The sequence below is a fragment of the Gavia stellata genome, chromosome Z (genome assembly GCF_030936135.1).
Source record: "Gavia stellata isolate bGavSte3 chromosome Z, bGavSte3.hap2, whole genome shotgun sequence".
Taxonomy (NCBI): domain Eukaryota; kingdom Metazoa; phylum Chordata; class Aves; order Gaviiformes; family Gaviidae; genus Gavia; species Gavia stellata.
In genome coordinates, this window is record NC_082637.1 from 28,962,833 (window position 1) to 28,977,509 (window position 14,677).

The 14,677-nt window shown below is 42.0% G+C and overlaps 1 protein-coding gene across 1 annotated transcript; it reads right to left on the reverse strand.

Moving 5' to 3' along the window:
• Positions 1–6,050: 6,050 nt before the first annotated feature.
• Positions 6,051–13,117, reverse strand: BTF3 (basic transcription factor 3). Its single transcript, XM_059833784.1, has 6 exons — positions 13,022–13,117; positions 12,629–12,697; positions 9,609–9,722; positions 9,212–9,413; positions 6,671–6,727; positions 6,051–6,141 (listed from the first exon to the last, which is right to left on the reverse strand). Exons 2-6 carry the CDS (start codon positions 12,695–12,697, stop codon positions 6,095–6,097), a joined length of 489 nt encoding a protein of 162 aa, XP_059689767.1. The 5' UTR covers positions 13,022–13,117; the 3' UTR covers positions 6,051–6,094.
• Positions 13,118–14,677: the final 1,560 nt, after the last annotated feature.

Below are 14,677 nucleotides of genomic sequence, written 5' to 3' on the forward strand. Positions count from 1 at the left end.
GAAGATGACTCAGTGAATCCTGAAACCTGTAGGCTACTCCAGCTTCTACAAACAGTAAAAAACACACACACAAAAAAAATCTTAAAGATCATCACCCCAGGTAGGAATTACTGGAGCATGAAATGCTGCAGATGTACATGGGGATTGTTTATCCAAATGCTGCCCACAACACATGCTAAAGGCAAACCCCAGCTGCATGAGCTGGCTATGCTGGTTTCACGTCGTTTAGGAACTTCCCTAAACCAGGAAGAACTGCACCATCTCCTGATTCCTAACACTAAGTGGTGCAAAGCAGCCAGAAGGTAAATAAATGGATTTTCACATTAACTCCTCCCTGCTGTTTTGAACGCCAACTGTCCCAGAGACAAAAATTTGTAACAGACACCTCAAATCAATGAGCCTGCCACTCTGCTGCCACAACTGTTTAATTTTTTTCACTTCACCTCATTTTTAGTTTAGGTATAAATCCTACAACCACTCATGTTGACATTACCTTTACACAATCAGGAGCCTTGAGTCAGTAGCTGTCTCTCGCCATATGTTTAGGTTAGACTCATGCCTGGTGGGGCAAATGAATCCCCCAACTATAACACATCAAAACCTGAGCTGACTGACCCATATCGGTGAAGCCAAACAATGTTAGAAATCAGCACAAATGCAGAAGTCCTTAAAATGTGGCTGATCATAATAAATATTGTAAAATGGTTCCTAGCCGCTCAAGTCTGCTCACTGTGTATCACAGCCACGTTGCTCACATAAGTGGCTCTAATGAGGCATTATTGCTTTTAACACCTGCTAGTCCTGCAGAGGCAACAATACTGAAGAGACAAGGAAGATCTTAACCACCACATGCATTACCAACACCATTCTACTGTGACTGCCAGTTACATTCAACAGATGTGTAATGCCATAGATGTCAATATCAAACACTAATGTCACAGATCTAGCACAGATTTTGGCCCACATGACCATCTTTACATAACCTTTGTCCTGCACAGTCACAAGTTAAGAGTGCAAGAAGCCCTCCTGATCTCAGCTGGGTCCTTAAAGGTGGCAGTCTTACTTCTGCGTAGTTATTAGGAACTCATTGCAAATCAGCAGCCCACAAAATGCTACTGCTGAGAGAAGCCATACGCGGTTACCTCTGCAATTCCCTAATGCAGCTACTGGAAATAACAGGAAAGTATAGCAGGACTAGCCACAGTTCCTGGAGGTGTGGAGTATCTACTGTTTCAGTAGATACTTCCAACACCTTCAAAACTTGCTTAATCTTACTGCAACATTTAAAACCCAGTGATAATAAGCAGGTGCAAACACTTGCCACAAGTTCTATGTTGGTTGTGAAGCAAGAGACTGCTCAGGTGTACATGGCTGAAATTTTTGAAATTCCAGCACAAGCCCACCAGATATTAAGTCAGTTGCAGCTCCATGAACAACTTTAGAAGTCTCCAACCAAAGAAAGTAAGACCTGTTCAACTCAACTTCAGGCGTCTTCTAAAAACTGGGAGAGTAGGGCACAACCCACATCTACATTCTTCCAGTACCCAAAAAAAACCCCAAACCCATTACTCATACTTAAGAGAACTGTAGAATAGGGATTTCAAGTGCCACAGATACTTCCACCATTATCTGCCAATATCCTGCAGAGCACATCAAATCCCTGACTGCATGAGAAAAGCGTAGCAAATGTTGGTTACTGGATATGAAAAGCAAAAGCACTATATTGCATGACCAAACCAACCTTCAACCAGCCCAGGATCTGAATAGCAGGAAGATGTCCTAGAATTCTGCCTTCCACCTACATAAGAAATAATAGACATAAGCTATAAAAATAATGGTTAGTACTTATACCATTCCAACACCAATTAACCTATGATTTTTCAGATTCATTAACAATGCAAAAGGTTGGGCTGTAACTTATCTGTAAAAGTATTATTAATCCCTGCACTATACAAATGTTAGCGTGGTTTTTTTTCATTGCCAGGATACCTTCACTGCAATGTAAGGCAATACACAAGTTCCACCTGTTAAATCTGTTTCTCACAAAAAAACAGATTATAGCAAGACAGTACAGTAACAGTATTACATAAGCTGTCTTCTATTCAGTAACATTATTCTCTAACGATAATCCATGCATGAAGTGAAGGCTGAATATTAACAGAGCAATAACAGACTTTCACGATGAGACTGCAAGTAGCTTATGCTACGAAGAAACCACAGCTTAAAATTGATTAGAATACACAGAAATAGTTATACTCCTGGTTCTTAGAGCTTCTAGATGCATCCACTTTTTATCCATCTTTAAAGTTATTGAGATTGACTCACCGGCAAACTAATCATGATACTCCCTCATGCTACAGACTGTTCACCTTAGCAAAGTAAGCTTGGCTCAGCTGCACCGTCAGCTGCTTTTCTGTAAAAAAGACTTCCTCCCAGCACCCAATCTCTGTTTTAGGTCAGAATCTTTTAACTACTATATCCAACGGAAAAAATCTTCAGCAACTCTCACAAATTGCTGGATGCAGTTGAAACTACAGCTCTGAAAAGGAACAAAGAATAGCTTAGAAAAATCAGGAGCCACATCACATATGTAAGACCAAGACATGTTGAGTACTTGTTAATACTTTAAAATACCTAGCTTTAAAATCTCTCCTCTTGACATATACCACCACCTTGCCAGTCACTTAAGGCTGTAACCTAGTCATCATCAACACAGACTTTCCTGTAGGCTTTCCCATCTGTGATGCATATTAACTCTCTAGTTTCATAACTTGTTCAAATCCATTCTCACAAACAGGACGACCAACCAGCTCCCATGTTCTGGCTTATCACCCCCACTCACCTCCCTTGAAAAACACTAACTTCCCCCACTCACCTCCCACCACCTCTAACATTCACACACACAAGCTTTTTTCCTAGCTACTGTTCTGATCACATCTTATTTTTCTTTTAATTCTTCGACTGCCTCTGACAAGAAGTACAAGCTATTCTCTTCATTTCAAATGTCCTTTGTTACTCTATCTGTACCATAATGTGACATTTAAGTTTTCAGCAGAGATACAGGAAACCACTTTAGGGAAGGTGAAATGTCTGTATGATTTTCCACACATAAAACACATTATGAGCACAAAATTTCACAGAAGTAAGTGGGAACTACATGAACTTCCCCCACACCCCCAGCAGGTCAACAAAAGATACACAAGTACTGATTTTGTATTTGAGGTACTGAGCTGTGAACATTTTAAACCAACTCAAGTAATCTTCCTTGGTCACGTATGTTAAATATGCACCACTAATAATGAGAAATTCTCACTGGGAACATTTCCTAAGAGACACAACCTCAAATTCACAACAGTTAAAAAAAATCCAATCTGTAGTAACTCAAGATGTCTTCTAGAGCTTTAAAAACAATGTTATTTTAAAACTATAGCAGGGAGTTTATTTCTATATATGCACACACACTAACATAATAAAATACATAGTTTCACCATCTTCCAAAAGGATTTGTTTTTTTTAATTACAACATACTAATTCTAAACCAGAGCAAAGCCCTTAAAGCATGAGATTAACAATTATTAGGATATTTCTAAAAATCTGTTGCAAAAAACGATGAAAAAAAAAAAATCTCACTAGTACCCACTACTGCATTGGAGTCAAGCTGTTAGGAAGCTTGATGTGACAAAACCAGAACATTCCCTTAGCTTTTTAAAAATAAAAAGCTCAAACAAACCTCTGTTTCAATAGAAATGCAGGCATCTGTTTTTGTTTCTCCATTGTCCAAGATATTTGGAATGGAGATACAAAGCCATTTTCCTTGAGCAAGACTATAGATGTGAATCTGTAATGGCATAGTAACAGTATGGTTACATAGTTCAAGCTAATGAGAAACATCAACACAACTATTTTCAGTTTCTAGCAGTTAATGACAGACTAGGAAGACCATAACCAAGCTCCTCACTAAAATCATCACAGCGTTGACTCCAGGACTGAGCATTTAAGTATTAGACATGAAGACTAGCATAAACTTCCAACAAGAGAACTACTTCCATTTAGACTCTGCTAGAATCAAGAACCCATTTTGATCGTATCTTGATCCTCAGTCACAGTTTGGGGATGCAGAGATATGCCAGTATTTCCTGACTGGGAGCATACCTAGCACTTAGACTTCCACAGAGGTGTCACATGGCTGCTTATCACCGGATTAGCATTATTTTGCATTTCAAAAGATACAGTTTTGGCAAGGATCTTACTTTTTAAGCACCAGGTACATGTTAGTGGGGGAAAAGGCTAACACTGCCTGTATCATCTAAGCAAGACACTAAGTCACTTCAAAAGACAGAAACCAGTATGAAACATTGCATTAACAAGGGCTACAGTGGCTTAAAAGAAGCATTTCTGAGGACTTACATATTGGAATCACAGAACGGGCAACACGTTTGTCGATTTCTCAAAATAATCAGCATGCATTTATTGGCTTGACAGGTCACAGGCACTGTGGCAAACAACTGTAGAATTTGGTCTTCACCTTCCACAGGCCAATTAGCTTAAAGTCACCATCCTCATTTCAAAACTCAAATTCGCATATTTTAGTTTTTCTACCTTATTGCCACAATTCAATGATCTTTTTATTTGAATTAATTCAATGCTAGAAGTGTAATTTACTGATAAGTACTTGCAAACTGAGCCAAGTAAACTGAAATTGTTACTGTAAGTTCTTGCACCGGACTTCAGCCATGTCATGCTCACATCAGACTGCTGTCTTACCTCAAACTGCAGGAGTTGCACAGCTTGAACAAGTTCCTCCGCTGTTTCCCAACAGCAATGACTTACACCATGACAAACATGCTAGGCAAGTCAGACACAGCCCCACCCTTTCCCAGGCACAAGGAGAACTTTATGTTATGGCTATAGCAAAGTTTTACCCTGAATTTTATCCTGCACAAGTCAGGATGAATTTCCACTTCCAAAAGGAAGGCTGGTAGTTATGTGCTCTTCTATCTTAGCTTAGATTCTGTTATGGAAGCAATCTGATCTATCATCAACACCAAACTCCCAAACATGAAGTTTAGCCCTCACCCCTGGAAGCTCCAGCTATGCAAAGGTCAGACTGGAATCTGTCTTCCTTGTGCCCAAAAAACAAGTTCTCTTTTTCTCTGCAACACACAAAAGCAACAGAAAGAACATATTCCTGAAACATCTAAATATAATTACTAGATGCTAAGATGCTAAATGAAGAATTAAAAGCCATTGTCAATTCTAATTAGGCTTTTTCCCCGTCCTATACTTCATTCCCCTCGTAACTGACATTTTCAGGCAAGTAAAATTAAAATACTGGGAAAGTATTATTTGACTCATTAAATAGTTACACACTGGAAATATCTATTGAACAATCCCTGAAGATAAAAAATTTAACATTAGTATCTAGTTCCCCCAAGATGCCAACAGCTTGCTGCTGTACTTCGTCAAGCAAGTCCTCTCTCAACCTGCACGTTTTATGTCATATTAAACCACCAATAATTATTTCTGCAATACAGATCATTTCTTAAATTCAGATTACAAAGTGACTTAGAGCATATGTAGCTATGATCTGCAAACACTGGGAATTCACCAGTTAAGTCTAAAATGCTCCATAATGCACAGAGTTTTTTTTCAGAAGCCAGCTTTCTAACACAGCAAAAGGAAAATGCTCTGAAGAAAAGCAAGACCTTTTATGACTGTTTAATATTTATGGTCAATGTTTTTTCCCCTGCTCTTCTGACAAGAAGCCACACCAGAAAGTTTATTTTTTTTTTTTATTGTATGCCAAAGTTCATTAAAGATGGGGTTTTGCTTGTATACAAGTTACTCAAAAATTGTGTCTAGGCAGAGATTTGTTAGCAATCGGACTTATTTCAAAGCATAGGTTTGTTCAATCTGGCCACAAAAATAATATTGTGTACAAGCAGTAACTAAAGAGCTGCAGGTTCAACGAGTTTCCAAATATCACAGATCTTGAGATCTCATCAGGAAATAAAATCAAAGCAGTCACAATATAAAATAGCAGCTCCACGTAGCTTTTTCAAGTTTTAACTTTATTCAGAAAGTGACACTTGGTTCAGTTTGCCTCATTCTTTGAAGCTTCATCGAAGTTTTCAACAAGATCTAGGAAAAGAAGAACGTTGAAATTAACGTTTGACCCAATTCTGCTTTGCCAAACTTCTTTTTTTCCCCCCAAAGTTCTACTTCATATCAAGTGCTTATAACATAAAAAACTTTCAGCTTATAAAATACAGGCCAAATAACTTTTAAGAGCTTCATGGTTCCTTCCTCTCGCTCAACCAAGTAAGTTTTAAATGGTTCATTATAAAGCACAATTCTAAGAGCATTTAACTTCACCATACCCACAACTTGGCAAAGCAATACTGAGAAAGTAGTTTCTTCCCACCCTTATTACTGAATATTAAATAATTATCTTAGCCATAGCTATTACTTCTACACAAGACAAAAAAGCTAGCTCAAACCAATAGTCCATGTAAGTCTCTCATGGTGTCTGAAAACAATGGAATAACCTGCCCACAGAAATTCTGTGACAGCGAGTGACTAGTCAATACATCCTTGGCCCAATCTTGTGCTACACGTTATCTCTCAGCAAAATTCACTTCCTTTTCCTCCATTGCATGCTTGTTCTTACCTGGAACTTCATCATCATCATCTTCACCAGTAGCAAGTGGTGCTTTTCCATCCACAGCTGCAAGAGCAAGTAGTTCAAAAGCATCAGGCAAGCTCATCATAGGCACCTTGATTAGTTGTTTTGCTTTGTGTTTTTTGAAAACGTTATCGGTCTGAGCTAAACTGCAATGTTTTATCCAGTTCCAGGGGAACTGGAATAAAAATCTTCAACTAACCGAGGAAGTTCACATTCCCTTTGTTACTGATAATGCTCAAACAGCCCAGCGGGGAAACAAGAAGATGCATGCTAAACCAGTTTACTAGTCACCATCTTGTACCTAGGTATACTGAGTGCCTTGCGTGGTAATCATTTTCAGCTACATGTGCAGAGACTGATTTTACCAATTTCCCTTAAAAGCAGCTTGGTTTATTGACTACTCAGTATTTCTCAAGGTTTGCGTTTTTTACATCAGCAAGTTTTAAGGAAAAGAAAGGATCTTATGATCCTAGGCCTTCAATGAAAACTAAGGTGTAATTGTGAAGCTGCAGGCAGACACACATGACTAGAGGCGCTTAAAGGTACTATTGTTCCCTTGCAAAGTCAGAGGAATATGGAACTGGATGCACAATTTTACACTTAAGTGGTTGAAGTAACCATGTGTTCTGGACCAAATCTCTGCTGACTCAGTAATGTCTTAACCATTCCCACTGTACTTGCCAGAACTAGTGAGACTGAACCATGTCTGTTGTAGCAGACCAATGAGCATCTGTGAAACTGCAGCAGTACAATGCTAAGAATAGATACCTCAAGTCCCTGGGTGCCTGTGCCACTACTTTTACTGCTGTTCTTAGCTGTACTACCAAGGGTAAGCTGTCTCATACTCTCTAGCACCTCAGTTTTACCCTAATTAACCCTTCTCAGTTCTCAAGAAAGGCATGAGGAAAGAGATGGGTTCATACTAGACCTATACCCTAACTTACAGAGAACCGAAACAGACGAATGCATCAACTTTGGTCTGAAAGGGCTTGGGACAAGGTCACTGCTAACCCTCCTTTTGTTTTTTAACAGCAGAAAGCTGTTACAACTTAAAGTGCACCTTACTGTCAAATATGACATTTTAAAAGCAAACCATGTTATTTCCTGCTAAATTATCTGCATTCTTTCATCCCCAAGACCAGGCTAAGTTTACTTTAGCACCTGCAAATGCAATCACTACAGCCACTTCATTCTTCGATGTCAGGCTTCCAAATCTAGCAGACAAAGCTGAATGGGAAGTTTTGTGCAACTACTCTGGCATCCACCCAAGGTGGAAAGGAACAGCCATTTACTAGGTCATACAAAGTAAGCACTTTAAACAAGCTTCCCTAATACTAAAACTGCATCATTTAGCTTATCCAGAATATACCCACCTTGTTATGAGAAGTGAGATCTTAGGGGACCATTTCAAATCCTTCAAGCTTTTTTTCTTTCAAGCCTTACTACTACCACAAGGAAGCCACACAGGTGCCATTAAGAAGGAAGGACCTGAGCTCCATGGGGAAAGACGCAGTTTAGCCCACCTCCTGAGACTACTTCTAGCAGGATTTTTTTAGTGGGAAGTTAACAGGAGGGAAGCATCATCAACTTTAGGAACGGAAATAGAGGCTGTCTTGTTGGCAGCAAAGCACAGGAAGAGAAAAATGTAACAAACAAGTTCAGAACTACCAGAAACTAGACAGAATGATACGCTTCTCCCATTTTCTCTGTATTTAGGATGTTCCATACCTTGGAAGAAATGGGCTTAAGGTATTTCAGAAAAGTAGGAAGACCATACATACAGGACACAAGGAATGTTCCCAGCGTCAACAAATCAGTCTTTCACTCGCAATTCTCACCCTATAGTGGCAGCACCTTTTCCAAACACCAGATACTTAAGTCACTCCTTTACTTTTCCCACACAGTTTTAGGAAGAACAAGCGTTCATTTTCTTTTACTAATTTAAGGATGGAGTAGGAAGTTGGTGTACCTAGCTTAATGCTCATGCCAGTTCTGTTCTCTACACTGTTCTACCTCCTTACAAATACTATGTAATTCCCTCCTAGCTATCAAAAAGCCCATGCAAGAAATACCTTCACCACACCTGTGAGGCAGCAAAGCAGTTGCAAGATGTCTGTCCTCATCGCTTTCCCCATTACTTGTTGCCATTCAAAGTGTCAAAACAGACACACTCAAAGTTTATCTTTTTTTAAAACCTCTTTCAGAGTAACTCATCTACCCAGCTTTAATGAATGAGGTATGTCAAAATATGGTAGCCACATCAAGAAGTAAACTACCATGGAATCAAGTCTGGCTACAGCTTTCCAGTCCTAGGCCAGCTGCAAGATATGCTGACAGGTGCCTCTGCTTTATTCCGTTACGCTCATCTTTGGAGTTGAGCTATAAATAAGATCTAAGAATTCCATTTCTTTATAAGCATTTTATAACATGCTTGCAGACAGCAAGACTGCACTGAATTTCACTGCTGCTGCATAAATAAGCCTTATGTCAGCTGCCAGCATGAAATGCATTCAAGTTTCAACTTACGTTGCTTGGGTAGAGCTTCTGCCAATCTCCTCAGGCTGGTCAGACTGTCAGCTCCAAGCTGATTTAAGATGCTAGGAAGCATTTCTGTCAGCTGCTTTGTCTCAGCATGGCCTGTGATAGTGAAAGTGTTAGCAGCCAGAGATGCCTGAACTTTAGGGTTATTGAAGTGAATGACTGTTCCTTGGTTGGTAAACATGTTTACCTGCAAGAAAAAAATTCAGTATTTGAAGCAGTTTAGCAAGATTTTTCAATTTAACAGGAAACAGAAGTTCTTAAAGCTCAATAAAGACCTACTGATAATTTAAAGACAAGTTTAGGATGTTACTTAGCAGGAAATTGATTCTGATATATTTTATATTTCTATATGGAGAAGTATTTTTTCCTTTGAAGCAATCACCTCTTCAATTCCAGAAATATTGTTGACTCCCAGTTTCTTCAAAGAAAACTGAAGTTTCTTGTCATCTGCTGTAGCCGTTCTATGGACAACCTTCTTCTTTCTGCGGGCAGTACCCTTTGCAAAAAAAAAAAAATTACAAATTACTACTTAAGTAGTTCTTCACAATCTCTAATCCTCAGGGCCATGTAACTACTCTGCAGCCAGCTACAAATCAACTTAACATAAAAAGTTCTACTTGTGTGTTACAGTGCACACAACCCCACCCCTCCAACTGCACTGCAGCAGTCTTTCCCTTGCTATAAGGCAAGCTTTGCATGTCTGTGAGAAGTGTGAGGTTTTAAGAAGCAATGCACCAGAATACGTTTACTTCACAATTCTTACAGGGATTCTGCAGCATCTTAGAAAAGAAAAATCACAGGTTTACCCTAATCTGTTATCATAGGCATTAAAACTGAAGAATGAGTACAGTTTTAGGTAATTTCTGAAGCTTATGAATTTTTCCTTAGATCATCTTTCTTAAATTGTAGCCAAATTTTTAGAAGAGTCAGAGGCCATAAAGTTATCGACACATCATTAACAAATGAATATAAGAAAACTCAGAATACTCCATTTTTATTCCAAATAGACATCTCCCATCTGATGGACTTAAACATACATAATTGAAAAACACTTATTTTCCCAAAATATTTTATAAATATGTTTTAAAAAAAATACTTCTACATATTATTCCAGACCACCCCTGTTTAGAAAGCAAAACAAGCAAAGGTTAAGTTCTCCTACAGACCAGAGCTCTAGATTTCTCCAGTGAAAGAACTGTCCCATATTAGAAGATACCCATACCTACAAAAAAGCAGAAATTGGCATTCTATACTTCCTTGCACAATCATAAGGCTTCAGTAAAATCTGACATAACATGTCCAGGAACAGGTGAAACTAAGCTCCTTTTTGACACACTGTAACTACTAATCTAAGTCCTGCTACTCCAGTTGCCCATCTGCCACATGCTAGCAGTAAGAGAATGTGTTGCTGCCCAGCTGTGGAAATGACTGCAATACCTTTTGAGTTAATTGGTAGAAGTTAGAAAACTGGCTGGACCCTAACACAACTCAGTTACAAACAATGAGGAATGTTCATGACAAACTCACATGAAACTAACACTTAGAAGACCACAGCTCAAAAGTTCAGTCATTCGTCTAGAAAGCTTGAAATTCATTCCCTGCTACTGTCAGGTTAGCACCCACAGCAATTTGAAAACTACTAAAATAATAGAAATGGCTTTATTTTAGCACCTTGACTACCCAGGATTTGAGCTATGTAAGGTATACCTTAAGTCTCTCTGGACAAAAGATCTCTCAATAAATTTGAAAAAATAATGTCTTGAATCAAAGGCTATGTAAGAACATGTACCTCCTTTTTACCCGTATTAAACATAGATATCAAACTTCAGACAATCTGAGTTTAATTTAAATGAACAGCTGCTGCTTTCATCTCCACAGAATTAAGCTGCTAAAGATTACAGGTTTTTACTAAGCAAATTCTATCCTGATCATGCTGAGACATGCTGTGCACACCCCTCTATCTATATACTAAAGAGGAGTGGGTACAGCAGGCCACCAATGCAATACTACAGTCTCATGTGCCACTCCTCTAAAAACGTTTGGAAGAAGAGCCACGACATCTAGCTGGAGCGATATTCTACACAAAAATCTCAAATTCCACATAACGAAGTACTACAACAACCCTCCACCTAAACATAGTATTTAGCTTATTTGTAAGATCTGCAGCCTTGCAACATCATTAAAATCTTCCAGCAGAGACAATGTGCAACCTTTTCTCACAAGGAGAAGTGACTCTTCCCCCTTTGCCTCCTCCACACCCATCTCAACTTATATAGTGACAATGCCATGAAGAATCACAGTAATAATTTCCAGTTATAAAACAAATTTAAAAAGTCAAGTTCAGGTATTCAAAGTATTTCACAGGCCAGTTTTAAAACTGAGTGACAGCATCACCAGCATATTCTAAGCTTTGCTTAATGTCTCTAGAAGACCTATATTGACCAGAGAACTGCAAGAGCTGTAATCTGAATGCACGCTCTTATGTGACAAGCGTTAAAAGCGTCTATGGTCAATACACACATGCTGGTAAATGCACACAGTCATCAATATAACACAGCACTTCTCTGCTTAACTGGTAACCCATACAAAGAGTACGCAAAATCACAAAGCCAGTTAATTACTACATTAACCCTGATTTTAGGCTGCCTAAATCTCCAGCTAAAGGCAAAGAAAAATCAACACAAGAATGAAAGCTCCTGGAAACTCTGTCAGCAAGAGTTCTGTTGAATAGTTTGTATTTTAAAATATTGTGTGTGCACTTCCTCGGGTATAAAAAAGTTACTAACAAATTCTTACCTTAAAACTGACACTTTAATTAAAATGTTTACTAGCATATGACTATATTCAACATACTTCATTTTCAGATCATAAGTCATCACACAACTACATATATTCAGATGTTGTAATAAAGTAAAAAGATCTTCTGAGCACGTTACTCTACAATTACAAGAGTGTGACAAGAACAGAATTTACAACTTTGTCCTAGAAGGCAAAAAAACCCAGCCATGGGCATCTTAAAGATCTGTGACAAGAGTCTGGAATACAACCCTCCATAATCTGTTACGAAAACTATACCCAAGCTCACTTGCTCTAAGGTCTAGTCACTTAAAATCTTACATGCCTTCTAAAATAGCCCATACAAGAATACAGGCTGCAAATCTACTATAATATATTATAATAAACCCAAACAAAACACGCTGGAAGTTCACCTACTACATACTGCTTCTGTTGAAGTGACTCTAGAAACCCATGCCGCAGCACAGCTTCCCCTGAGGACAATCAAGCCAAGTCGACAGTACTTCGGCCTGCTCCCCACCCCAGTTTTCAGGACCCCTCGTGCTACGTTTGGTGTGCGTGTAGGGACACGCAGTCCCGAGGGCAGGGTGGGGAGGCAGCTCCTACCTTGCCACCGATGCGCACTTGGGCCTGCAGCTTGGCGAGCTTTTCTTGGTTCATGATTGTTTCTTTCATCTGCGGAAGCAACGAGAGCGCCCATGGAAGGCGGGTCAGGCAGCACCCGGCGGCGGGCCCGGCAGGTGGGCGCAAGGGCCTCCACAGCTACCCCTCACCACACACCTGCAGACATCCTGCCCAGCAGGAGGAGGCCGCCCCAGCCCCGCCACAGGGGCGGGAAGGCGTCTGCTCGCGCGCAGCGCCACTGAGGCGACCCTCCCCCCAGGCCCAGCCGGTAACCGCTTTCCCTTGCCCCAACCACCACCGCCGCCGCCCACCGATCCACAGCCCTCCACCGCACAACAACCTTCTCCCAGCCCCCCTCCGCCATCTCCTCTGTACCTTCCCGGGGCAGAAGCGGCGGCGCCGGAACGGGGGGAAAAGCGAAGGCCGCAAGACCGGGCGCAGCACGCGGAGGGGAGCGAGATGGCGGCCGGAAGGAAGGAACAGCGCGCCCCACAGCGCATGCGCCGCTACCCGGGCCAGCAGGGGGCGCCCCTTCTCAGCGGCGGGGCGGGGCGGGGCGGGGCGGGGCGGGGCGGGGCGGGGCGGGGCGGGGCGGGGCGGGGCGGAGCCTCCCCTCCTCGGAGTGGGGTGGGGCCGCTGCCGGGGACACGGGAGGGGGCCGCCGCGCCGGTTTTATTAGTACGGGTGCCAGGTAGGGCTAGTGCCCGGCGGCCTTGGTCCTCTTGGCCCTGCGGTGGGCAGCCTGTCTGCCCTTCCTCCCTCCCCGCTCCCCTCCCGCCGCTTGCAGCCTCGGCGGCGGCGCTCCCTGCCACGGACGGGTCCGCCCCCGACCTGGTATTGTCCGTTTAGTTTTTTTCTTCCCAGAAGACGCGTGAACGTTGTGTTTTCTTCATCGCTTGGCTAACGCAAACCTCCTCCCCGTGTCCCTGGTTTCTCTTCTCCCCGCTCAGCCCCCCGCGCTTCTCCTCCTCTCTCCCCGCCGTCCGTCTCGGGCCGTAGGGCACCGCAGGGGCTCCGCGACCCGTCTCGTCGGGTGAGGCTCTCCGCCACGCGGCCGCCCGTGTCAAATCCACACCGCTGCGGCTATTTTCTCTTCCGCGGGGCTATCTGCCACCACCGCCCATGTGGCAGGGCTCGTCCCCTTTTACTTGCCTTCCATCGCAGGTGTTCTTCTGCTTTGGCTTTGCATCCTCTTTCACGTTACAGGCACCCGTCTGCCACTGCTTGCTGCTCGCCATTGAACACACTCTGCCTGCGCTCTCCGGTTCTCCCAGAGCTCTCCTGCAGCGGTATTTTCCATCACTGAGGTCTTAACGTGCCCTTTTCCTGCGCTGTCTGAACCCTTTTCTGAGAGCCAAATGCAGGCCTCCAAGGCAGTTGCTGATAAATTTGAGTCTTTGTGAACCCCGTTCCTCAGCCTGTGTTCCTCGGGGCGGAGATCATTCACGGTCTACGATTTCGGTCCTCCACAAGTTTACTAATGTGTTTGAGTTTGCTCTCTCTGAGGAGTCTGGTGGGACTCATCTCACAGTTACCGGGAACTCGCATGCCTGGCTCCGACGACTGTTCTCACCATGCAGAAAGCTAAGCAGTCTTTGTAGGGTCTGCACCTGTGTTGCATAGCAGGCTGCAGGAGCAGATTTGTGGGGGAAGAAGCGTTCCCATCAGTGCTACACGTGCTCACCTCGTGACGCAAGAGAGGAGACGCCATACCGCTCCGTGGTCCTGCCTCCAGCACCACTGCAACCAAACCCAGCGGGCCTCCTGGCATCAGTAGAAATAATGCTGACCTTGCCATCTTATCCTGTATTTTAATGACTTTTAAACGGGTTCTTCTCTGGAATATCCTCAATAAACTATTCCCTTGGTTCTTGTTTCTGTAAGAGTATGTTAACAATTGATTTATCCTTCTTTATTGATTAATGTTAAGGCTCTCGTGTTAGTAATTCCCAGAGCCAAGACTTTGCCACAGCAGTGCTTTTCACATGTGTGTAAATTTTACTTGTTCTTATGATATCTCTTCACTACACT